At 35.9% G+C, this 26,195-nt stretch overlaps 2 protein-coding genes across 2 annotated transcripts in view; both read left to right on the top strand.

The window, feature by feature from the left end:
- Positions 1-10,289, top strand: part of ddx6 (DEAD (Asp-Glu-Ala-Asp) box helicase 6) — a 14,089-nt gene extending 3,800 nt beyond the window's left edge. The window contains exons 6-14 of the mRNA XM_007552317.2: positions 1,544-1,690; positions 2,360-2,454; positions 2,546-2,668; positions 2,766-2,894; positions 3,825-3,941; positions 5,330-5,393; positions 6,629-6,730; positions 7,439-7,622; positions 8,243-10,289. Of these exons, the coding sequence (XP_007552379.1) occupies positions 1,544-1,690; positions 2,360-2,454; positions 2,546-2,668; positions 2,766-2,894; positions 3,825-3,941; positions 5,330-5,393; positions 6,629-6,730; positions 7,439-7,614 (953 nt within the window). The 3' untranslated portion in view covers positions 7,615-7,622; positions 8,243-10,289. The remainder of the gene's footprint in view (positions 1-1,543; positions 1,691-2,359; positions 2,455-2,545; positions 2,669-2,765; positions 2,895-3,824; positions 3,942-5,329; positions 5,394-6,628; positions 6,731-7,438; positions 7,623-8,242) is intronic.
- A 782-nt stretch (positions 10,290-11,071) lies between these two features.
- Positions 11,072-24,666, top strand: treh (trehalase (brush-border membrane glycoprotein)). Its single transcript, XM_007552316.2, has 15 exons — positions 11,072-11,170; positions 13,462-13,562; positions 13,640-13,787; positions 14,559-14,646; positions 14,902-15,002; positions 15,091-15,183; positions 16,111-16,227; positions 16,324-16,446; positions 17,425-17,474; positions 18,539-18,739; positions 19,680-19,897; positions 21,774-21,885; positions 22,488-22,600; positions 22,678-22,731; positions 24,276-24,666. Exons 1-15 carry the CDS (start codon positions 11,088-11,090, stop codon positions 24,411-24,413), a joined length of 1,740 nt encoding a protein of 579 aa, XP_007552378.1. The 5' UTR covers positions 11,072-11,087; the 3' UTR covers positions 24,414-24,666.
- The last annotated feature ends 1,529 nt before the right edge of the window (positions 24,667-26,195 follow it).

The raw sequence follows: 26,195 nt of genomic DNA, 5'->3' as shown, positions 1-26,195 counted from the left end.
CCAGATTTACCAATATTTCATTTTAGAATTTTTTTTTAATCCGATTACTCGATTAATCGTAAGAATAATCGATAGATTACTCGATTACTAAAATATTCGTTTACAACAGCCCTAGTAAAGTTGACGTTATTGGTACTTAAATTTTGGAGATGGAAAAATCTTCAACTACATCAAGAGTTAAATCTGGAGTTTTGCCTCAAGTTTATGCCAAGTAATGATTACTGAGGAACAAAAAGGCTTTGTGCAAATGTGAAAACGGATGAGGGATTCCCTGATTGCTTCAGAAAGACTTGGTGCAAAAATAGCTGCATGTTAATCTCCAGAAGCTTTAATTAAAGCAAAATAAGACCCATATAAACTCCCTTCTGTGAGCAAAGATAATTGTTTTGCAGATTTAGCTAATGATTAAATTTTTGTGACGAACGTCCAATCTGTTTTGTTTTTAGGCTTTGAATTTTAGTTGATTAATTGCATTTACATTCTTCTTCTCGCCGTTCTCTCCTGACCAATCATTGCTTTATAAACTCCAAAAACACCAAACCTTACAAAATATTTTTGTCTTGTTTCTCGTGCAAATATGTCAGCTGTCGTCTTATTTCCAGTGTACTAACTTACAAGTAACTTTTCAGCAAGAAATAGGAGCTTGTTTTAAGTAAATCATTCCTTAATACTGATTAAAAAGTTCCACTGGCAGATCATTTAACTTATAACTATGGAAAAATGTCTCATTATAGTGAAATAATCTGACAGTGGAACCAGTTTTTTTTTTTTAAATCTACAATAAAGAATTATTTTTTTTAAAGGTTTTGTTGGCTCCAGTAGTTTGACAGGAAAGAGGGTAATCAGAGAGGGGGAAGACATGCGGCAAATGTCACCAGGCCGGGAATCGAACCTGTGACCACCGGCATGAGGACTAAGGCCTCAATGCATGGGCTGTGCTTTGCCCCTGCGCCACCACAACAACCCATACAATCAAGAATTATTGACTTGAAAAAGCTCTTGTATGTTGCTAAAACGTTGCTTATAAATTAATTCTTATTTAAACTTTACTGATTTATTTGCACTAGAAACAAGACAAACATACTTGGTAAGATTTTATGTTTTTGCAGTTTAATGGGAGCCCTGTCTCTGTAAAACATTTTCAAGCCAGAATAATAAAGTTGACAAGCAATTATGGTTAACAATATAAAAACCTGCAGATTTCATATTTATATTCCAAATCCTTCTGGTGGAAAATTTCAAGCTTTTTGACATAATCGTCTCCAATCAAGCTGTGAATTTGACAACTTTAGTCATCAGCAGATTTCTTGGAGCCTTTCTCAGCTTAATTAAACTATAAATATATTCACACAAGGATGTAAGCAATTAAAATAATATCTAGTATTCTGAAGAGGCGTAAAATATAAATAAAGCTAGACATCCAAAGGACTTGATGTTTGTTCCCACTCTGAAACTTTTGTTTTAAACTCTGCAGTTCTAATAGAAACATGACGGTAAATTAACGTCGCTTCGGTTTGGGTTTTAATATGTTCTTTACTTGCAGCTTTGGTCATCGTGCCCACCAGAGAACTGGCACTGCAGGTCAGCCAAATATGCATCCAGGTCAGTAAACACATGGGCGGCGTGAAGGTCATGGCGACCACAGGGGGGACGAACCTCCGCGACGACATCATGAGGCTCGACGAAACGGGTGAGCATCCCACCAGGGTGGGATTTTATAAAGCTGCACCTAAAGAAACTTACTGAGCTTTTACCTGAAGTTATACTGTTTTTACCATTTTTTTCACTTCTCATCGTCTGAGCCGATAATTTGCTTTAAAAGTTTCTTCATTTTAAACATAAATGTACTGAATTACAGATTTATGTGATGATTCTGCACCAGTTCGGCTCACTGAAATACACCAACAGCTTCACAAACATCTAAAAACACCTCAACTTTTTATTTTAACAATACATTTATTGAAGTTTTTTATATATAAAACACACTTTCATTGAACTCTTCCCACCCACAATCAAAATAAACTAAATTCAGCTAAAAATAAAAACACAACTTTAATGTATTTAATCAGTGCAATCTAATGTAAAATAAATAATAAAAACCGACATTAAAATAAACTGCAACAAACCTTTTAAATAATTCAGAAAGTGCATTTTGAAAATCTAAATACAAGTAAATATAGTAAATATTATTTACTAGAAAGTAAATATAAAATAAATGTGATGTTTCTCAGAACACAAAACATAGAATTAGACTGAATAGATCTGCACATCGTCACAAATATCTGATCTGATTTTTTCCCCCCCAATATCGGGATTAATACAGATATTAATATTGTAATTTTTTATTTTTGTCTTCCAGTACATGTGGTTATTGCGACACCAGGGAGGATTTTAGACCTAATCAAAAAAGGAGTGGCCAAAGTCAATCAGGTTCAGATGATTGTTCTGGATGAAGTGAGTCATTTTTGGTGTCAAATATCCGTTTTTGTTTTTCTGAATAAATCCGTCTATGGAGGTGAAAACAAAATGTTTTCTCTGCTTTAAGGCCGACAAGCTCCTGTCTCAGGACTTTGTGGTCATGATGGAGGAGATGCTGGGCTTCCTGCCCAAACAGAGGCAGATTTTACTTTACTCCGCCACTTTCCCGCTCAGTGTGCAGAAGTTTATGGTACAGAAAAAAATCACATTTATTCACACACACACAAATATATAATATATAAGCTTCTAGAATAATCTAAATGTGTCTTTTTTTATCCCGGTTACAGAACGCACATTTGCAAAAACCTTATGAGATCAACCTAATGGAGGAGCTAACGCTGAAGGGAGTGACTCAGTATTATGCTTATGTAACAGAAAGGCAAAAGGTCCATTGCCTCAACACCTTGTTCTCCAGGGTAAGTTTGGGCCAAATCAAGGTCATAAATGTTCTTATTGTGCCAGAATGTATCGATTAAACCTGAAAAACCGTAAAAATATGAACTCTTAATATTAAATATTGAACATCTTTTCAGTCCCTCCGGGGTTTTGCCATTGGGATTTTTAAAAACGTCAATGTTTGTGGTAGTAATTTATAAATATGTGCGCTCATGTGTGATGGTAAATGCCACTTTTTATTGTAGTTTATAGCATCAAGTGAGGCAGCTGTTTAGTAGAAATACTTCCACCTGCAGGTGGGAGTAAACAGTCGCTTGGAGCCAATGTTTTTCACTATTTTTGCCAAAAAGCTGCAATAAACTCTCAATTACATATTAACGCAAAAAAGTGCAGGGATTTGTTTTTTTGCGTGAATTTCCATGATAATAAGCAATAAATCAGAGGGACTGATTGAAAACGGATAGAAACTAGTTTGATTGGATTGATAAAATATTTAAGCCCAATGTCATCTTTATGGTTCTGTTTATGACCCGTTAGAGTCCAGGGGCGTCAAACCAAGTTTCATTTTGGGCCAAATCAAAAATCAGAATGTTGTGCCAGAATGTATTGATAAAGCCCAATAAACTGTTAAAATATCAATAAATAGTTGTTTGTTTTCAGCGTTTCTTAAAAGTAAATATTGAACATCTTTTCAGTCCCTGCAGGGTTTCATTATTGCTTTGGGGCCATTTGTGGCCCTCGATCAGTTCAACAGCCTAAAAGTACAAAAATTGCAATTTGAAATGTTTGGCCTCCATGCCAAGAGGTTTGGAGGTCACTTTTTGGCCACATAAAGAGCTGCGGCGGCCCGGATTCAGCCCCCGAGCCTCAAGTTTGACTCATGTTTCATGACTTTATGGCGTTCTACATTGTCCACTCTCTGATCTCCTTTGTGTCTCTTTGGCCTGCAGCTCCAGATCAACCAGTCGATAATCTTCTGTAACTCCTCTCAGAGAGTGGAGCTTCTTGCCAAGAAGATTTCCCAGCTTGGTTATTCATGTTTCTACATTCATGCCAAGATGAGACAGGTCAGCTGGAAACGAGTTTTACTGTCCTCTTATCACATTTTACTGTTGCACAACCTGAGCTCCTGCTCCAAAGGAAACAATGATTTCCTATAAACCTTCATGTTGTCAGATAAACAGCCATGACAGTACGGCCTTAAAGGGACAGGTCACATTTTCACTGTAGTCACATAAAGATAATGATAAACACCAAATATTGCAAAGTACTTTTTTGTTTTTAGTACACTTGAAATAAGACAAAACTAACCCGTAAGTAAATTTTTATTAGTAGAAATGAACTTTTTTCAAGTAAATAATCCCTTAATTATGGAAACCGACACTGGAAATAATCTGCCAATGGATTATTACATTTTCATCAATAAGGAATTATTTACTTAAAATGAGCTCCTATATTTTGCTGAAAAGTTACTTATAAGTTAGTTTTGTCCTAATTTACATGTAATAAGATATTTACACTAGAAACTAGACCAAAAATACTTGGTAGGATTTGCTGTTTTTTCCATATCCAGAAGGTTTAGATGTCTAAAGCATCTCAAACTGAAAATGTTCATATCAGGGAAATCCATCGCTGTCTTATTATGTCTGAACAGTCTGGACTTTAGCAAGAGAATGCTAAGTTGATGCTGTTGGGTTTTCTCATTTACACAATGCAAGAGTTACTACTATAATAGACTGTATGTAGTTATAGATAACGATAAAAATGATTAAAAACAAGTGATTTATATTAATAAACGGCACACAGTGTCTGCATTTAATCATATTTTTTCATATTTATTGATGCTGTCATGAAACAAATTGGAGAAAAATGTAAAAAATAACTTCCAATAATTTTTTCCTTTTTACAACATTAATAGAAATGTTCCAAGACGATCATAGATCATAATTCTAACAATAATGATTATCAATATGATAAATACCGAGCCTTAGTTGCTTTAAGGGACCTGGCAGCAGCCAGCTAACTAGCGTAGCTGTAGTTAGCTGACAGCATCTAACTTAATATCTTATGAAAGCATAGAGGATATAATTGTTTGGTTTTTGGTGTTTTGATTAAATGTAATTTGAGAAAAATACTCAACTAGCTTGTAGCTCTCCATGTTCCACAAAACTGCTGGACTGAAAAATCAGAACTGTCCCTTTAAGGGAGGCCTTTAGTACTGACTGACATGGTGGTATTTCCTAGCAGCCCACTGTTAACAAATATTATATTTAGTGACTTTTCAGACAAAAGAATCAGAATCAGGCTTTAAATTATCGACCAGAAAACTGATCGATTCACCTCTGGTTCAAATGAGTCCAGTTGTTGAAAACACAGTAAAACAAAGTTTGGTTGCTTAAACTGATTTAACTTTCTGAGTCTGCAGTTGAAGTGATTCTTTGTTTTTATTTCTCAGGAACATCGCAACCGTGTTTTCCATGACTTTAGAAACGGGCTGTGCCGTAACCTGGTCTGCACTGGTGAGTGATGCAGCTGCTGATGCTTCAATGTGTAAACGTCTCGTCTGATTGGTGGTTTCTACATTTTAAAGCTGCTTCAGTCTCATTCAGAACCCGGGATCACATTTCATTTAGTTTTAAAATGTAGAAACCACCAATGTCTGCAGTGTTTGTCTGAACATTTTGGTAATTACCCAGCATGCACCTTGTCATTTGCTGTGCATGGTGTTTGGGATGATGGCTGCTGCTTCAGATTATTTCCCCTTTCCACTAGTTTGTGGTGTCATGGGTGAATCTCATGTTTTTATAAACGTGGCTTCATGGTATCGGAGTAATTATCTGCCTGGATTTCATCCTGCAGTTTTCTACTGCGAATGCTGAAATTATTTGATCGCCTGCTAAATGCTCTGAAACAAAAATTACAAATCTCTTTCCGTCTGACTCTGAACTGTACATCAGAAGAAAATGTTAGAACAAAACCACACACTGTGAAATATGTTTTACTTAATCTATATCTACAATCATTTAAGTTACCATAAGAAATGAAAATGTCACTGTCCAAAAATTAAATGAAATCTATTTATTTTGGACAAGTAAAATATCTGCAAAAATTAAAACAATAAAAAAATGTATAAGAATCAATCAACCTATTTGAAAACAAATATGAAGGAGACGGCTTATAAATTATCCAAATATATCCCAATTTATACATTTACACATCTAATTTTTACACAGTTCCAAATTATGAATAGTTAAAATTTGTAGCACATTACAGCAACAAGGCAGTTTAAAGAGCTTTACATCACAAAGACACAAAGATATAAAAGACATCATGCAGTAAGAAACATTACATTTTGATAACTGCCATCATCGTCGATGTTTCTTTTATCATCATCCAACAACTTTAAACATTTGGGTTTTCAGTCTAGATTTAAAAGAACTCGGTGTTTCGGCTGTTTGACGGTTTTATGGAAGTTTGTTCAGATTTGTGGCACATAGAAGCCTAGTGCTCAGATTCTCCATTGTATCCATTTCACCAACTTTATTTTGGTGTATATCATGTTGCCATCTTCAGTCGCTCCTGTCGGATATTTATACAGCCATGTTGGTTCACAAAACAACCAAAAGCAAATTATTACTTCCCTGTTTATGATGCATTTCATGAATCTGATCATGTTTAATCTGCATTCCTTTACAGTTTATGATGCGCTTAGGTAAACAGTTTTCCATAGTTAATTGTTTTGTTTTTTTCTCAGACCTCTTCACGAGAGGAATTGACATTCAAGCTGTGAATGTTGTGATAAACTTTGATTTTCCTAAACTGGGAGAGACGTACCTTCACCGCATTGGGAGATCTGGTAAGAGCAGCAGTGATTATTCCTGGAGTAACTTTAAGAGTTTAAATCCCTACAGTGTGCTTAAAATCCTTTCATGCTTCAAATTCAAACTGCAGTTTTGTGATAAAGTATAATTCAACACTCATTTAAAAGCCTGACTTTGGGAAACATTGACAGTTAAAACCAGATATTTTCACACACAGAATAAAAAGACTTACACATTTTTTTCCTCAGTCTGAAAGTAAATCTGACTAAACTTTTCTTGCTTTTGGTCACTTGGAATCACAAAAATTATTTCTATTTGCTAAATACTAGAGAACTTGGTGAACATTTTATAGCAATATTTTGTGACTTTTTGCTTATTGTGTTCATGAATAAGTAGGTAATTTACATAATTTAGTTGAATTGTTTCAATGTAATATTACATAAAAGTTGGCCTATATTCTGTCTGCTAAATGTTGTTAAAATTTTGAAAATCTTTTGTTAAATTAGTTTTCTTTTCCTTCACAGACCAGTCAAGTGTATAAATTTGATTTAAGATAAAATGTAGCTTTATTTCAGTTGTTCCTGCTGTGTGAAATGCTTTCACAAGTCATTATTGATAAGTGATAAATTACAAAGTCGTAAAATGAAACTTCGTCTTTAGTTTGTGCTGTTATTATCTCCAGTGTTGTTGGAAAACTTGTCTTGAAAATGCTTGAGCGTGCGAACCGTGTGATCGATTCCCAGGACGCTTCGGCCATCTTGGTTTGGCCATCAACCTCATCACGTACGACGACCGCTTCAACCTGAAGGCAATCGAGGAGCAGCTGGGGACGGAGATCAAGCCCATCCCCGGCATCATCGACAAGAGCCTGTACGTGGCCGAGTACCACAGTGAGACCGGCGAAGAGGTCAAGCAGTGAGCCTGCAGGTACAGCGAACGTGTGCCAAACTGAAGGCTCGGGGGCCAGATGTGGCCCATGAGAGCTTTTTATGTGGCCCTCTAAACTAGACGCACCGATCTGATATTAGTTTCGGATATCGGTGGCAGTTTTTATTACAAATGTGCGCAAAACTTTGTCAATATTCTGCTAATGTTGGGCATTTTAGCTAATTTTGCAATTGCGTTGTTTCCATTCAATAAACACAATTTAAATCACACATGAATAAGTTTGTTCATGGCATTACAAACATGTAGCACCGTGATGCTTCAGCTACTTCCTGTCGTCGTTGTGGTTTTCCAGCATCCAGTTGTTTCCACTGCAGTTTAGAAAAACAAATTTCAATTATTTAAAAACAAATCCCAATTCTAAAACTTTCTATTAAAAAATGAATTTCTTTCATAAATTGACTCGTTTAAGTGAATTCAGCAGATTTTCTGTATCGGATCGATATTAGCCGATACTAAACCTCAGAAATCGGCATCAGAAGGGGGAAAAAGCGGATTGGTGCATTCCTATTTGGAATGTGAATATTTTTGAAAGTCGATACATTTTATAAAATTTATTTTCTAATTTCCTGTCTGACTTGATTGTAATCTGTCTCCTACAGATCGGCCTCCGCTCTCCTTCAAACCCTTCTCCACCCCCTGCTTGTCTTGGATTCTTTCTTTTTTCTTAAAAAACCTTTTTTCGTGTACAGTTTCTTTTTCGGATGCCGCCACCTGGAACGCGTTTGGAGACGGACACTTTCTGGAAGAACTCACCGGCCTTACTGAAAGGCCTCGCGCTGCTCCGCCACGTACTGAAGACGCAAGAGCCAGGAGGAAAGAACGGGACCAAAGCGGAAACGACGTCGGCGCAAAAAAAATAAAACAACCGGAACGACTCTGACCCACATCCACCTCCGACCCCGAAAGGACGCCCTCCATTCTGCACGTCTTCACCTTCAAAACTCTTCACCAATTTGTAACAAGTGCCTTAACGAGCAGTTTCAACACGTTCCGAAGTAATAACCCCGCCATCTTTAATCACTCCATATTCATGCTCACCTGAGTGAGAATTGGTTCCGGTCGACATCCGACCAGATGAAGAGGACTCGTAACCGGTTTGGTCTGGCTGATAAATGAGGGCAAACTTGGATTTTCAAAGAGCACAGACTGGATTTAGTTGTTTTTTTTTTCCTTCTTCGACAAGAGACGACCAGACTGCTCGGTTGCTTGTGATGAAGCTCGTTCTCCCAAGAGACCCTGACCCCTTTCCTTTCGTCTTCAGCTTCAGAACACTAAAAGTCAAGAGAGAAAAGAGGAAAAAAAGCAGCAGCAGCGTGGAAAACGGAAAAAAACAAAACACCGCGATTTGTGAGGATTCCTGTTCCAGTGGCGTTCCTTCGTCTTTCTTTTCCTTTTCTTTTTTGTCCTACCTTATTTTGCGAGACATGAAGCCGACATGCGGGGCTCAGCTTTCACTTCCTGTACATACTTTCATTTTAAGATTGTTTTAAAAATGAAAAAAGAAATTGTAACAGTAACTGGCTGGCGAACTGGAAAGCTGCCCGTTAGCACTGGAGATCTTTTTCCCTCTACTGCCAGTTTCTTTGTCCTGCAACTTCGGCCCGGGAGTTTATTTATAATTTTAGAGAAGAAAAAATTTGCAAAAACATTTGACTGTGTTCATGAAATGTTTTTGAGGTAATCAGCTTTTTTTTTTTTATTACTCTAAAAATTTGACGGTGCAATTCCTTTAACGTGCACTTAGTGTTTAAATGTCGCCCTTATTCTCTCCTGCTACCAGTGTTAACAAGCACAGAGTCAACAAGATGGCTTCCCTTAACTTCTGTGTTTAGATTGATGACTTTTATCTCATTTTTCTTTTTGTGTCACCAGCTCAGGTTTGTTAAACCACCTCCAAAAACTGATTTGTCAAAGCGATCGCTGGTGTTTTGAAGAGGAATAATCTGTGGCATAGTCGTGCTTCTTGCTGCAGTGCAGCTTAATTGGCCGTTTTTGTTTTCTGAAGGGAAGCTGTTACGTTGATTTATGCCATGTTTAAGCTTGGCTACATAAATTCCTGTTGGGCAGAAGCTGTTTTGTCCATCCCCCTCTTTTTTTTTTTTTTTGTTTGCCAAATGCATCAAAATGAACCATCTGATTTAAAATGTAGCAGGAATTTAATCGAAACAACCTCAGCAGGTTGAGTTGCACTTACACACAGAGATAGGTGGTTTCTTCCATCTGCTCTGACTTGGACTGCTTTATTTACATCTTTGATGACATAAATATATTATGGTGCAGAACTGCTGAATAATTGGCCTAAAAAGAAAAAAATTAAAGAGTAGTTGTACTGCTGAGCCTGTGGCGTCTGCGCTCAGCCTGTCGTTGCTTTATATTGTGGGGTTTTGGTCTCAGTTTGACATAAAAATCTTTGTTTTTGGCTTTTTGCAACAAATTTCCCCATTTATTTCTGGTGAGATGCTCCCAACTGCTCCAACCAATGAGAATTATTCTTCCAATTAAAGCTCCATTCTCATTGGTCGGAGCTTTGATTCCTGTTCTCTCGGTTTTGTAGGCCCAGAAATCGTCGCAAATTTGGCTTTAATTTGGCTAATTCTGAGCGGAGGGACCTCTATTTTTCTTTCTTTTTTGGGGGGTAAATTAAACTAAAAATCAAAAGCGACCTAATCATTACCGAGAGGACAGGGATGTCGTTGTTCAGACACCCGGCAGCTGTCTGTTTCCTGGCTTCCTGCCGTTAGTAACGGCTGCCGACTCGAAGCTAAAATGTTTCAGTTGAAATTAGCCGCACTGACGCAGGTCGCCATTTTAACCCTAAAGACCGAGACAAGAGCATCTTACCCTGGATTCGCTGGCTAAAGTTAATAATTTTTGAATCCAAATTGTCTCCGTCTTTAAGGTCTCTTTACAAAAATAGTATTGGGTGGGTAATTTGGCGCATTTGCTGCCCTGATGCACTCGTTTGTTGTCTCTACGGTCACAAAGCCGGACAAGAGAACGTCACAACCGGAAGTGCATCGGTTAAAAGTGGAAGGGACAAACGGGCACCTAAAGACAAATCCAAAGTTTTGGTAACGGGTATAAAAATATTTAAGAGTTGCCCCTTCAATTTGTTTTCTAATGGCGTGTTCAAATGGAGTACACCTTAACTTAAAGTCTCCAAATTTAAGTAAATTTATTAAAGCCTGTGTTTATTTTTTTTTCTTTTAAAATTTGATGTAATTGGCGGTTTTCAGTGAGGCAAATTTTACATGTTCAAGAAGTCATGAATATTGAATATTGGATTCGAAGTTTTTTGTTTTGTTTTGGATTAATAAACTCACTGAAATTTATCGTGTGGTGTGTAGTTTGTTGAGCGGACGCCAGAGGGCGGTGTGGCGCATTTTGGGGCAGGTATATAAATAGACCTGGAGGCCGATCTGCCACTTCGACTCATCGCTCAAAATGGAGAGTCGTGTTGTCTTCTGCTTTTCATTCATAACTCTGTTTATTTGTGTGAAATGTTCGCTGCCTCCTCCATGCTACAGGTAAGATAATTTCTAAAAAATCTAATTTAACTCCAACTTTTTGTTTAAAAGTAATATTTAAACTTGAAGAAAAAAGAATCGAGCATTTGTTAAACTATATTTGGTTCTGTTGGCTGTGTTGAAGGTTAAAGTTCATGTTCTGTTTAAAACAAAGGGGAAATTGCTTTTTATTTTTTCATTTACTTAAAATTTTATCAGACTGATTAGGAAAACCTTTGATCTTGTTAATGGTGCAACAATAGAAAGTTTAAACATTTTGTTTCTGTTAATGATTTGCAGCTCTTAAATTCACATCAAAGTCCATTCTGATAACTTTGGAAAAAATGCTTTTTACAAGCTGGGGAGTTGTTTCAGAGTGGAAATGTACTAAAACCTGTACTTTTAGGTAAAAATACGTAAATCTAACAATGGAGCATAAGGCATAATAAATGTAATAGTCAACAATTGTGTGGGGTAAAAAACTTTTTTTTTTTAGTTATTTTGATAAACTTTGCATAACTAAAATCAACATTTCAGTCACTTGCAAACTTTAAAATGTCAGAATTACAAAAAAAAAAAAAAAAAAACTTTACATACAGGAATGCCAGCCTGCACTCATTTCCTGGTCTGGGCTCCTTTTACATAAATTACTGCAGCAAAGAGTTGGTCAGAAATTTTGACTCATATTGTTGGGTTTTCATATGTGCATGTTCATATGGCAGTTGCCCAGGGCAGCATCTTCCAAGGGGTGGTGCAAAACTACTAGATAAAAATATGGATAAGTTGAAAATTCTGACTTTCAAGTTAGAAAAATCATCTGGAACGCTCTCAGAAGCCAGATTTCCTACTGGGAAACTGGGAGCAACACCAGTTATGATTTCAGGCTCACTTTGTGTTTCAATATGGCTGCTCCTCACCTCAGCAGTAGAAGGATGTGGTGGAAACATGTTTATTTTACAAGACAAACATGTAAAAGTGCATCTAAAGTCAGTGTTGCATGTAGTGCCTGTAGATATAAGAGAAAATTAAAAGTGTTTGCTTACAAAACATAAACCTTAAAATATTTAGAACTGCAAAAAGTATTTGCAGTGATTAGTCGCCATCTTGAAATTCAAACTTCTTACCTGGAGCTACATAAAAAAAAAACCACAACTTCCATAAATAAAAATGGTAACAATGCTGTGTCACTGTGATTTTAAAGCCTATCAATGCTACATGAGTTGGTTCAAAGGTTGGGTTACATAATTAGAAAATGTCATGTTCAATAGATTAGCTTTATGACATTTTTACAGATAAGTCAAAGTAAACAATGGATTTGTAATTTACTTCTGCATTTACAACATAAAATATATTATGTTTGCAAATATTTTTTGACCCCATCAGCAGCTTGATTCTCTTGAATGTGTTTACCTTTTTTGCATTACTCTTTTTCCTTCCACTAAACTTTCCATTAAAAGGCTTGGATATTCTGCAGACTGCCCTGATGTGGCTTATTCTTCCCCTACATCAGCTGTCTGAAACCTTAATAATTTATTTCCCTTAGTCCACCAAAATAAAATCAATTTAGAGCCAAAAAAAAAACCCCACAATTTTATTTCTAGATTATTTTTATATTTTAAAACAAAAACTTGGAAATGTTTGCAAAAATAAGATGGATAAATTTTCTTCTATGAGATGATGTAATTTTGTATATAAAGAGCATGGTTTCCAACAAAGACAAGAAAAACTAACATATATATGGTACTTTTTGTACCATATTTTAGCTGGAGGTAGGCGCCAGCAACCCTCTGACCCCACTAAGGGACAAGGGTGTACAGAAAATGGATGGATGGATGGTAGTTTTTGTCATTTTGTTGTAGAAATTTAATCCAATTATTCTATGACAGAAAATGGAAAAACTACAAAAACATGTTTATTTTTCTACAAAAAAATCATTTTTGTCTTTTTTGTTTTATGTGATATTTACATTTTATGAGAAACTGAATTTTAGGCACTTACTTGCTGTGAGCCAAAGTGAAATAAAAATATTTGTACTTCAAAAAATATGTATATATTTAAGTGTATGCTTAATTTACCAGTAAATCACATAATATTCCAATGAAACTCGTAACATTTTCTTGTTTCTAACTTGACAAAATATGTTGTTTTTTTGTTGTTGTTTTTTTCAGAAAATCTGCTTGAAATAGGAAGTTTTAGTAATTTTATTTCAATTTGTTACGTCAACCTTTAATCCGGTTTGCCTATTTATTGTCCCACTGGGGTTTATTATGTTCTTGTTGGAGTTTCTTAATGGTTTCACCTCCTTGTTTCAGTGAAATCTACTGCTCAGGCCCCATCCTGCATCACATGCAGGAAGCAAAGCTGTTCAACGATGACAAACACTTTGTAGACATGAAGCTGAAGTCGCCTCCTGGTGAGTCTATAAAAATGTTTTGATTACACATCCACGATTCCTGCTTTTCTTCTTTAAAAAAAAAAAATCTTCCACAGGTGAAGTTTTGGCGGCTTTTCAAACGCTCTTAAATGAGTGGCTGAACTCCAGCATCCCAAAAACGAAGCTTGAGGAGTTCCTGGAGGCAAACTTTGACAAACCGGGGACAGAGTTTGAGACGTGGACGCCGACTGACTGGCAGGAGAAGTGAGTTCAACCTGTTCCACTCAGGCCTACGGAACAGAATTAGGGCCAAAAAATAAAAACGTTTCAATAAAATACTCTAATTTCAGAATTCAAATTCTTTGGCAACTATGTCAAAATCTGAATAAATAGCCAAACATCCCTAATATGATTATATAACTATAATCATATAGTTGTATTTTTCATGTGTATATATGCACCTTAGCCTGTTCCAAATTTACCTGCTAGATTTGATTGATAGAGCATTAACAATTTAAACAATTCTGATTCTGAGACAAAAATGTCAGAATTCTGTGATTGTAGTCAAAATTCTGAGAAAAAAAAATCTGAATTCTGGGACTAAAAGCAGAATTTTGATATTTAAAATCACCATTTTTAGAAAACAATTAATTCTAAGAAAAAAGTCAGAATTTAGAGATAAAAAGTCAAAAGTTTAAAAAGTTAGAATTCTGAGATTAAATAAGAATTTTGAGGGGGGAATCAGAATTCTGAGAAAAAAAATAATTCTAAGAAAAAAAGTCAATTTTTTTGAAACAGTCAAAATGTCAAAATTCAAGTCAGAACTTTGGGGGGAAATCAGAATTCTGCAAAACAAAAATTGAGTTCTAAGAAAAAAAGTCAGAATTTTGAGTAAAACAAAATAGAATTCTTAGGAAAAACTGAATTCTGTCTGAATTCTTTTTTTTCTTTTTTTTTTACAGTGACTCAAATTGTCTTCCGTACAGATCTGTGCATTTTGTAGCAGTTAACAGGTGACGTGTCTTTCTGTGGCAGGCCGCGGTTCCTGAGTGGAATCGCAGATGAGAAGCTGCGGCTGTGGGCGGAGCAGATTCACGGCCTGTGGAAATCTCTGGGCAGAAAGGTGACGATTTCCAGCTTCTTCACCCAGATGAGTTACGGTTTCACCCTTAGTAAACGCGCTTTAGCGAGGTTAGCATGTTTTCACACTCAGGAACCTGCAAAAGTGTTTAATCCGATTTAACTCTTCCACATTTCATCCCAAAATGTTTTAAATTGGGATTAATCGTTTTAATCCCGATAAATACCGTGATGGACTCCACGTGCAGCAGATGTAAAGAAATGAGGGATTATTCAAGGGAACAAATCTCTCCTCCAGATACAAACCAGTGTCAAAGACCATCCTGAGCTCTACTCTCAGATTTTCACCCCACATCCGGTCGTGGTTCCTGGCGGCCGCTTCAGGGAGCTCTACTACTGGTGAGCCAGCAGTTTGACCAATCACTGCCGTCAATTTGACCGTTCTGACCTCATCAGCCAATCAGGACGCTCCCCTCACATCCAACAGGGACTCCTATTGGGTCATCAACGGGCTCATTCTGTCGGAGATGACGGAAACGGCATACGGCATGATTCAGAACTTCCTCTTCTTGGTCGAAAGGTATGAAAGACCGCCGGAAGTTCGTTCAGAAGTTTGGTTTCCATGGCAACGGGGTTCGCCTGAGCTTAGGTCGCGCTAGCTTGTTTTTTTTTTTCCCGTCATTTTTGTCTAACATTTTGACAAAAAATTCCGCCATAATCTATTTTTACCCACCAGTTTTTAACTTAATAATGAAACTTTATTCCATTTTTATTTTTATTTTGTTTACTTTTTATTCAACAAGCTGAACAGACAACCCACATCTCTTCATCATCAAGCCGAACTCGGGTAAAATTTCACTAATTGATGTGATTAGAAGTCGGCAGACTTATATTAATTGATTTAATTATCTCTGTGTGTAAAGTTGAAACTGTCTGCGTGTGTGTAATCTGTCAAAATAGAGGATTACCGTCAGATATTTTCCTCATCTTTTACAATGGAGTAATTACAACAGTCAATCAGGCTGAAAATAATAATAACACAAAGAAAATAATAATAATAATAATAATAATAATAATAATAATAATAATAATAGTTAGTCTTAGTATTATTTTGATTTTGTTCTCGTAATATCACGAATTTATTCTTGTATTATTTTGCATTCTCATATATTTTAATATTATTTTTTTGTTTGGCTATGCTTTCTTGTGCTGTGATATTTTATAAAAGGCGACGGAAACATCTGACGCCCATCTGTCATTTCTGACAGATTTCACACACCTTTACAACTTTATTCTCACAGTACAACTTTTTCTAGTATTATTTCAACTTTATTCTCGTAATTTCATTCATTTTCTTAGAATATAGCCCTAATACTCTGTCGTAAAAAAAATGAAATAAATGAATAAAAAATGTCAAAGACTGAAGATATTCGGTTAAGTCGACCCCTGATCCAGAGACATTTTTAAGATTTAATACAATAGTAAATTTCTTGTGATTGTCCCTCAGATACGGGTTCGTTCCCAACGGCGGGCGGGTTTATTACGAGCGGCGCAGCCAGCCCCCCTTCCTGCCGCTGATGGCGGAGAGCTACTACGGAGCAACCGGCAACCAGCAATTCCTCCGGTGATTTTTCTACAGGAAGCCATTACTAAAAACAAAATGGCGCCGTCACATTTGAGGCTGCTCTCCACTTACATGCCCCCTTCCGTTGATTTTTAGCGCAGCTCTACCGATTCTAGAGACGGAGTACCGGTTCTGGATGCAGAACCGTTCAATAACTGTGACGGCAACCGGGTCAGAACACGTTCTGAACCGGTTCAACGTGGAGGCGGACCTGCCCAGGTAACGGAGGAACTAATTTCAAACTTCTGCCAAAGTCTTTTTTATATGGCTCTCTAGACTAGAAACTATAAAATAGCATTTGTTTACTTAAATATGATTGTATTAATCAAATCAAAACAGCTTACAGCGATTTATTAGCATCAGAAAAAGGAAATGTCTCCCACAAACTCAGACATTTTTTCAGAAAGAATAAAGGGAATTTCTAAGTTTGAAAAGTGGAACATTTGCTTGAATTGTTTTTCTTTTTGAGATTAATGTCAGTATTCCATAAAAAGAGAAAATGTCTATGTTTGAAAAGTAAAAAAATTGGTTGAAAAAGTAGAAATCGTAAATCTCAGACATTTTCTAAAAAAAATGAGGAAATTTTTGAGTTTGAAAAGTGGAAAATTTGCTAGAAAAAAATTGAAAACATTTGAGATTAACCTTAAATGTTCTAGGAAAAAATAAGAAAACTTCTGAATTTGAAAAGTCACAAAAGTGTAATATGCTCAAACTTTGAGGTTAATCACAGAAATGTGGTAAAAAGAAGAAAATTTCTGAGTTTGAACAGTTGAAATTTTACTAAAAAACAAACAAAAAAAACCCCAGAAATATTGAGATTAATCTCAGAAATGTTCTAAAAAAAGATGGAAATATCTGAGTTTGTGAGAAACTACTTAATATTTACTGGAAAAAAATAAAGAACATTTATGAGTTAAATTAAAAAGTGTAAATTTTTCTTGCAGTTTTTTTTATTTTTGCAGCTCAGAATGTTCCTTTCTGAGGAACAAGGAAATTTCTCTTTAGATTAATCTCAGAAATGTTCCTGAAAAATATGGAAATTTCTGAGTTTGAAATGTGGAAAATTCATAAACTTCCCAGATTTACTTAGAAAATTTAAAAGAAAGAAAAACTTTGATCTTCCGGATTTTAAGCAGTAAAATTAAAAAAACAAAATAATCTGCATTTTTACCGAGATTACGTTGTTTCTGCTTCCAGGCCTGAATCGTACACAGACGATCTGGAATTAGCCGAAGGACTCTCCGATGGTAATAAATTATTAAAACTATTATTCCTCTTCCTCAGAATAGACATTTTTGCTTTTTATACTTAAGTTACAGAACAAAGAGAAAACTACCTTTCATTTCTCTAACAGTTTATTAAAAGTGTAGATACAGTAAATAGAAGAAAGGTATAGGAAAATTGTCAGAAAAAATATCAGACATTTTTAGATTAATTTAATAAATTTTCTAGAAAAAAAGAGAAAATATCTGAGCTCCAAAAGTCTAAAATTTACTTTAAACAACAACTCCAGCCTTAGAAATTTTCTAGACTAACCCTGGATATTTCTGAGTCTGGAAAGCCAAACATTTGTTTGAAAAAACTCAAATTTTTCTAGAAAAAAAACTTTGGAAAAAAAAAAGTTTGAAAATCAAAAATTGTCAAGAACAACTTTTCTAGAGATTTTCTGAGTTTATAGCAAGTTTATAGCAAGTTTGGAGTTCAGAAATTCTGTTTTTTTTTCTTTTGTAAAAAAAAAATTCTGAGATTTAAGTCAAAATTTCAGAGTTTTTTATTGCAGATAATTTCAAACTCTGATATTTCTTTGTGTTTTCTAGACATGTGAGATTAATCTAAATTTTTTTTATATTTTTTCTACCAAATTTTCACCTATTCTGTTCCTTTGTTTTCTCAAAAAAAATTCTGGGATTAATCTGAAACTTTCTGAATTGTTTTGTTTGAAATTTCCTCTTCCTGTTTCGTCTTTCTCTCTAAAATGGCCTGGTTGTAATTTCCCTGTAGCAGCGGAGCGAAGGCTGTGTAGTAAACTCATGCTGGATGTATGAATGTTTCCCCGCCTCTCCCTCTCTCTCCCTGCCTCCCTCTCTCTCCCTGCCTCCCTCTCTCTCCCTGCCTCCCTCTCTCTCCCTGCCTCCCTCTCTCTCCCTGCCTCCCTCTCTCCCTCTCCCTCCCTCTCTTTCTCTGTCTCCCTCTCCCTCACTCTCTCCTTCTCTCTCCCCCCCTCTCTCTCTCTCTCCTTCCCTCTCTCTCTCTCTGTCTCTCTCTCCCTCTCTCTCCCCCCCTCTCTCTCTCTCTCTCTCTCTCTCTGCAGAGCTAAGGCAGCAGCTGTACATGGATCTGAAGGCCGGCGCCGAGTCCGGCTGGGACTTCACGTCCCGCTGGTTCATAAACTCCACCGGACAGAACGACGGGACGCTCAGAGACACGCGGACCAGCCAGATCCTCCCCGTCGACCTCAACGCCCTGCTGTGCCGCAACGAGAAACTCCTGGCCTCTTTCCACCGGCTGCTGGGTGAGACGCTGACCTCTGACCTCTGACCTCCACTGAGCTTACAGCTCCCAGCTGGTGTTGCACAAAGATCGACAGTTACATTTACCTGAGTAACTTAAAAAAAAAAAAATAAAAAAAAAATATATATATATATATATATAATAAAAAGTACTTTTAAGAATATTTTAGTACGCTGTACTTTTTAGTTTTACTGGAGAAGAATGTCTGGATTTTACACGCAGTGTCAGTAACTTCACTGAATGAAGAACAAAAGTTTAACATTTTCGACTTTTGAAACTCTAAAATTTCCTAATTTTTTTTCTAGAAATTTTCCAATTTAAATCTCAGTATGTGGGAGGTTTTTTTTTCTAGCTAATTTTCAAATTTTTAAAATCAGAAATTTCTGAGACTAATTTTTAATTTCTACTTTTCTTACTAACCAAATTTATGGCTTTTCAAGCTTAGAAATTTTCTTTTTTTTTTTCTAAAAAAAGAACTTACTAAAAACAAAACCATTCTGAGATCAATTTAAAAATTTAGTTATTTTCAAGCAAATATCCCATTTCTCAAACCCAGAAATTTTATTGAGTTTTGGAGAAAATTTCTGAGATTATTCTCAAATTTTTTATATTTTTTTCTACCAATTTTTTGACTTTTCAAGCTCAGAAATTTCTGCATTTTTCCTAGCAATTTTTTTCAAACTCAGAAATATAAAAATGTTGGAGTTTATTTTTCTAGCAAATTTTGAGTAAAATTGTTGGATTCTCTACCGACAAGCATGTTTTAACCATAATTTCACCAGACTCAGACACACACCTGCAGTTTTTGTTAAGTTTCTTCAGTTTTCTATTGAAAGAAACTTATTTGGAAACATTTTCTTTTTCCTGATTTTGTTATTTTTTTGTTACTTCAATGAATTATTGTCATTTTGCTTCTGCATGACGATGCCGTTCTTCGACAGGTAACAACGAGTCGGCTGCTCTGTATGAGCGAGCGGCGGCGCGCAGGATGCAGGCGATGGAGGCGCTGCTGTGGGACGCAGAGAGGGGAGCCTGGTTCGACTACAACCTGCTGACCAACTCCAGACATTTTGCCTTCTACGCGTCCAACCTGGCGCCCGTCTGGGCCCAGTGCTTCTCCCAGCCCGACATGGGGGAGAAGGCGCTGCAGTACCTGAAGGTGGGACGCTTCACTCTGCAGTCAAACATTAAATACTTTTATATTTTTATATTTTATTGGTGGATAAAAACGAAGTTTATCATATTCAGAGTTGGGTTTTAAATAGTTACCTTTACTCTAGTAACCTTTTGGAAAAAAATCTACTTTTACAAGTATTTTTACTGCGCTGTACTTTTATGAAGTATTTCTACTCTTACTTGAGTAAAATTTCTGAATTTTCTACACACTGAATGAAAAACAAACATGTTTTAAACAAAAATTCACCAGACACCTGCAGTTTCTGTTAAAGTTTCATGAGTTTTTTATTGAAAAAATCTGATTTGAAACATTTTCTTTCGACTGATTTTATTTATTTTTTTGTTACTTTCATAAATTATTTTCATTTTACCAAATACCAAAATTTCCACTTAACTTTATATTTTTCGTCCATCTGATGATGTAATTTTTAAATATCAAATGATTGATAATTTGATCAGTTCTTGAGTAAATTTTTACCAAATACTTTTTTACTTTTCCTCACTTGAGTTGTTTTTTTTGGCAGCAACTTTTACTTTCAATTGACAAAATTCACGTGAAATAAACATATTCTTGCAGCTTTTTGCACTAATTCTTTAATCAGAAACATCATTTTTTAAAACAGTGGAAAAAAGCACAACAAAATTAAAAATTGTGTGTTTATTACAAATATTCCTCAAATAGTCGTAAAAATTGGGTTTAAATAATCGCTAACTCCCACCTGTAGGGGTCAGTATTTTTCACTTCTACTTCACTGCTGCCTTGGTCTTTTTTATTATTTTTTACTTAATTTAGACAAAATATGTGCATCAAATTAGAAGAATGGAATGAAAATAAGTAGCAAGAGAGCAAAAATTACAACCACAAAAAGGAAAAATACAAAAATGTTGGCAGATTTTGTTAGAAATTCAGCACAAATTGAGACTTTAAAGCTGATATATTAGTACAGTACTTTAAAAAATACAAATATGAAAATAAATAGGCAAAAAATGCATTAAGCTTTGGTTTTAGCTTAATAAATTTACAGGTTTATACCAAATTTTGCTTTTATGGAGTTTTCAAACAGGACAAACCACATAATATAATTTGTAAAGTTAAACAGTGTGTCTATTTTCAATTTTCTTTTTAGAAATTAAAAAATATCTTTCCACAACATTTTAACATCAGAGCAGTCCCAGAAAAGATGAGCGATGCTTTCCTCAGAGTTGTGGCAAAATGGAAACAATTAACAGAATTACATCTATGCAGAATCTCAAAACTTTTTAGTTATTAACTATTTTTTCTGCAACAACTAAACATATTTCCAGCAAATATTACTAAAAATATTATCCCAGAAAGCTATAGAAGCTGGTTTATTTTTATGATCTTTTATTAGCCATTTACTGTCTTACTTAAGTGCAAATATTGCAAAAATTTCTCCACAGATCAGTAACTTTAATTGCAAAACAATCATAAAATGGTGAAATCCTGAGATGTTCAGTGTTATTAAATGTTAAGAAGTGTTTATTCAATACAGAAAAAACTATTTATTAATATTTTATCTGTTTGTTAATGGATCCAGTCAGTACATTCACAACATTCATAATCTTGATATGTGAAAATGAGAAGCTGATCATTAAGTTTTAAGAAGAAAAAGCCTTGTTAGAGGAGATCAGGTTTTATTTTCATGGAGGTTAAAGGTCACATTAACTCTTAACATCTATTTGGATCTCAGCTTTTTCTCACTAAAATCAGAAGTTTGTAGATTTTTTTTGCAGCTTGAAAAGTGCAAAGGTTTCTTTCTGGGCGATTCCCGGTTGCGCCAGCAGATGGCACTGTCGCACCGCAACGCTTTTTCGCTTCTCGTTTTCTTCCTGCACAGGCCAGCGGCGCTCTGGACTTCCCCAACGGCGTGCCGACGTCACTGAGGGACTCTGGGCAGCAGTGGGACTATCCCAACGCCTGGCCGCCGCTGCAGCACATGCTCATCGAAGGTGGGAAGCACAAAAAAACATAAAACTAAATAAAAACAACAACTTCCTGAAACCATGGGGTGACTTCATGAAGCAAATTCAGATTATGTGACTCATTTTCTTTTGGATTTGTACTAAAAAAAATGAGGAAAAATAAATATTTAAATGCATTTGTTGCTGTTTTTGGTAGAAAAACGACCAAACCTCCCACTTTTAGGTCTTGATTCATCACACTTGGTTTCCATTTAAAGGTGTTTATTACATTCGCATCAGACACACAGCTGGAGGGATCGTTTCCTGTCATATTTTTTTTATCTGGCATCTTCCTCAGTGATGCTCTGATGGAGCCTGTGTAGCAGCTCTCTCTATTTTCTTCTTGCTTCGGGGGATTTTTTCCTTTCAGTTTGGTGTTCATGAAGTGAAATACATGCTCACCTGCATTGAAATCAGGTAACAGATTGGATCAGAAAAAAAAAAATGCACCACTGGGCCATAAAAAACTAAATCTCTCCTGCTGTCTTGTATTCTGAGGTTTTTGTGTGCTACATTGTTGTAAAAATAACCAGGAATTAAGGTAAAATATAGTGTTTTATGATAAAAAAGGAGAGATTTTGCTTTTCCAGGTTTGTCCAAACTGTCTTCAGAGGAGGGAAAGAAGCTGGCGTTTGATCTGGCGCAGCGCTGGATCAAAACAAACTGGCGGGCCTATCAGGAATACGAAGCCATGTTTGAAAAGGTGAGTGTTTGTGCTGCTTCACTGCTCAGATCGCGCTCAGATGACGCACCGTGTAACATTCGTCTCCGCCCCAACAGTACGACGTGAACGGAGACGGAAAACCAGGCGGAGGTGGAGAGTACGAAGTTCAGGTGACTCCCTCTTTCTGTTTCCAACAATTCACTGTATCTTACTTGAGCTTTATGAATTGATCCAACACAAAGCAGTGCGTAAAGGTGGAAGGGAAGGAAAATAACTCAAATAAAAATCTAATAAAAACACAAAAATAGGCAAGATGGCTGACAGGACAGATGTTTAGAAAACACTCTGAAAGGAAAGGAAGCCATAAAATGTCATTGCTGAAGAAGCTGGTTGTAAAATCAAAACATTTTAACAGGAAAATTGAGTGGAAGGACGAAGTGTGGTGGGAAAGGTGGGGAAGAATTGCAGCTTTTGGGACAATCTCATCTTTGAGTGTCCCAAAAATTTTATTTTTATTATTATTATTATTATTATTATTATTATTATTATACATCTCCTGGCTCCAATGCTCAGTACCACACCTGTGAAGCACGGTGGTGGAGGTGTGATGGTTTGGACTTGTTTTGCAGCTATATGAGTTTTAAATTGACCATGAACGTTTCTGCTTCAAAGTTTTCAAAAGACAAACAGGACTCTAATAATCTGACAGCTGAATATTCGTACAAACTGGATCATTAATAAGAAAAATTAAGTCCAGAACAAAATGACTGGAAACGTCAATGAACTAAGAAACACTGAAGAGAAGGTCTTACTTTGAAGAGTTAGACCTGAGGTTGGATTTATGTTTATTATTTTATTTAAAGGTCCATCAATTTTATTGATGGACGTCAATTTTATTTATATTATTTATTTTCCGGGCACTTTTTATTATTTTATAGCACAATTGGGTATCTGTTACCTTCAGAAGTAAATTTTCCATAGCAACTGTGGTGGTGGCCATTTTGAAAAAATTAAAAATGATCAGTAAAAGTCAAGTCTATGGACCCAATTATGAATTATTTGACACCAGAAGTATTAATTTGTGATAAATATTGGCAAATTTAGTGCAAAAATACATTTTCCATAACAACCATGGTGGCCATCTTGAAAAGTTAAAAAATTATAATATAATTGCTAATTTGGTGCCCAATTATGAAAGATTTAGCACCAAATGTATTCATCTACGATGGCAAATGTAGTGCTAAAATACATTTTCCATGTCCGATGGTGGCCATCTTGAAAAATGTAAATTGATCAGTAAATATGATTTCTGTGGCCTCAGTTAAAGGTATTCAGATTTAGTGCAGAAACATCCTCCATGACAACCATAGTGGCCATTTTGAAAAATGGCTGCAATTTTGAATTTTTCATTGGCTAATACCATCGCTTTGTTTTTCTTTTTCAAAAATCAAGGCCCTGGGAACACGAGTGCCGATCCAGGTCTTTATAATATTCTGAAATATTTAATAATAACTAAACGTGACGCCACCTTCTTTTCCCTGTAGCTAGTAAATGAAAACAAGTCGCGTTTGAGGCGTTTGTGACTGAGCAGCACGTCTCTGGCTGCCTGTCTGTCTGATGCTCTTTATAAAAATAGAAGCAACACTAACGCTGCTGCTGCTGCTGCTGCTGCTGCTGCGTTTCTCCCCTCATCCCTCCTCTCCTCCTGCTGCAGCTGGGCTTTGGGTGGACCAACGGCGTGGCCCTGCAGCTCCTGGATCAGTATGGGGCGACGCTCACCTCGGGAGGCGGCCGTGTGCGCTCTGACCTCCTGCTGCCTCTGGTCGCCTCCGTCGCTCTCATGCTCCGGTGAATCGGAGGTGTCAGAAGAACCCGGCTGAGGCTTGGATTTTATTTTAGCATTCATGTTTCGACTCGCACTTCCTCCTCCACGGACTAAAGAGACTAACGAGGGTGTTTTTACCGCAGAAATGGCTGCAGCAACTTAATATAATTTCTGTTAATTGGTGAATAATGTTTGGGTTCATGAGAAGATTTATATTTTTGTGCCACTGAAGCTCAGCATTGTTTTTTTTTTCTCGGACATAAAACTGAGATTAAAAATATTTATCCAACTGATTCAGTTCTTGTATTTATTTTATGGAAGAGGATAAAGGCCACTGAAGAAAAGAAATTAAATTTAGATTTTTTTTTCCTCAAAACTGACATTTTCTCAGAATTCTGATTTTGGCCTCCCAATATTCTGATTCTAATCTAAAAGTTCAGAGTTTTATCACAAAATTCTGACTTCAATCTCAGAATTTAGATTTTAATCTCAAAATTTTAACTTTTTTCTCAAAATTCGGTGACACTTTATTTGAAGAGGTGTGCATAAGACTGACATGACACTGTCATGAACATGAACGAGTCTTTATGAATGTCTATGACAGTTGTCATGAAGTGTCATTTTGTAAATAATGACACTTTTAATCCAAAGTTGCTCTAAAAGATGCATTGAAAGTCCACTAAAAATGCCAACATTGCATTAAATTGTCATTATTTACAAAATCAAGCAACATTGGCACTTAATATCAGAATATTGAATTTTTTTCTCAAATTTCTAATTCTGTGTCCATCTATCTCAAAACCAATGTATTCTTAGGTGCATGTCAAATATGTTGTTAGCATCTGCTCAATATACTAACAAGTTATAATCCCATTAATCCCATAACTGTCTCCTTCTTGTTATGAGATTGGTAAACAGGCTCTTTATCTACACTGGAAGCTTGTCACAAATTTATTTCTTATATTTGAGTTTTAAGACTAGATTTGTCTGCAAGAACAATCTAAATGATTCTTATTCTGAGAAAAAAAAGTCAGATTTTTTCTTTCTGATTCTCTTTTGTAATATTGTCATTGTTATGATAAAAAAAAAGAAATCAAACTGCAAAAAGTTATGTAAAAAATACTTTCCCATTCTGTTCCTTCAGTACCAGCATACAAGAATGAAATGCTGGATAACTGTGGCATTAAAATATGTGAATATTGTGCTTTTAAAGGTCGACCACTGAAGCCTTTTTCATTAACTGCGCTGGAAGAAGTGTGTGGGAATTAATTTCCCTCCAACCTTTTCTCCCAGCGGTGCATCACAAAGTGCATATGGAAACGACCTTTTGGCCTTTTTGAAAATACACATCTCAAGTGCACATGCAGATTTTGGGAAAACATGACAAACATGCATTAATCCAATACATATATGATTTTTATTTAAAGCTGTATCCCTGCTGGTGTTTAAATCCAGTGGGAGCATTTTGGTTGATGCTTAGTTAGATTTTTTGGGGGAGAAAAACAACTAATTGTGTCTGACGACTTCTGTATCGAAGCTTTAGTCGGGATCATTCTGTCCCCTCGCTGACAGAATCATGTTCCTCTCTTTTTAAGGTTGTTTAAATTAATCATGGCCTGATGAATCAGGCTGAATCACTTTCCATCAAATTCAGCTCAGAAATGGCTCATTTTTCACAGCATCAGATGCTTAAATATTCTCTTCTGCTCAAGGCAAAAAATTAGGTTGTCATTATTACTCAGTGTTTTTCAAATACAATGGAAAGCAGAATTAATTTGTCACAGATTTCAAATCAGATTAAACTTTTTC

This window comes from Poecilia formosa, unplaced genomic scaffold (assembly GCF_000485575.1).
Source record: "Poecilia formosa unplaced genomic scaffold, Poecilia_formosa-5.1.2 Scaffold48, whole genome shotgun sequence".
Classification (NCBI taxonomy): Eukaryota; Metazoa; Chordata; class Actinopteri; order Cyprinodontiformes; family Poeciliidae; genus Poecilia; species Poecilia formosa.
The sequence above is the reverse complement of the archived record's forward strand: the minus strand, read 5'-3'. Positions and strand labels throughout refer to the sequence as shown.

Coding starts and splice junctions, on each gene's coding strand:
- treh (XM_007552316.2), top strand. CDS start 11,088: ATGGAGAGTCGTGTTGTCTTCTGCTTTTCATTCATAACTCTGTTTATT. Junction 13,788..14,558: donor CCGACTGACTGGCAGGAGAA/GTGAGTTCAACC, acceptor TTTCTGTGGCAG/GCCGCGGTTCCTGAGTGGAA. Junction 16,228..16,323: donor GGCAACCAGCAATTCCTCCG/GTGATTTTTCTA, acceptor GTTGATTTTTAG/CGCAGCTCTACCGATTCTAG.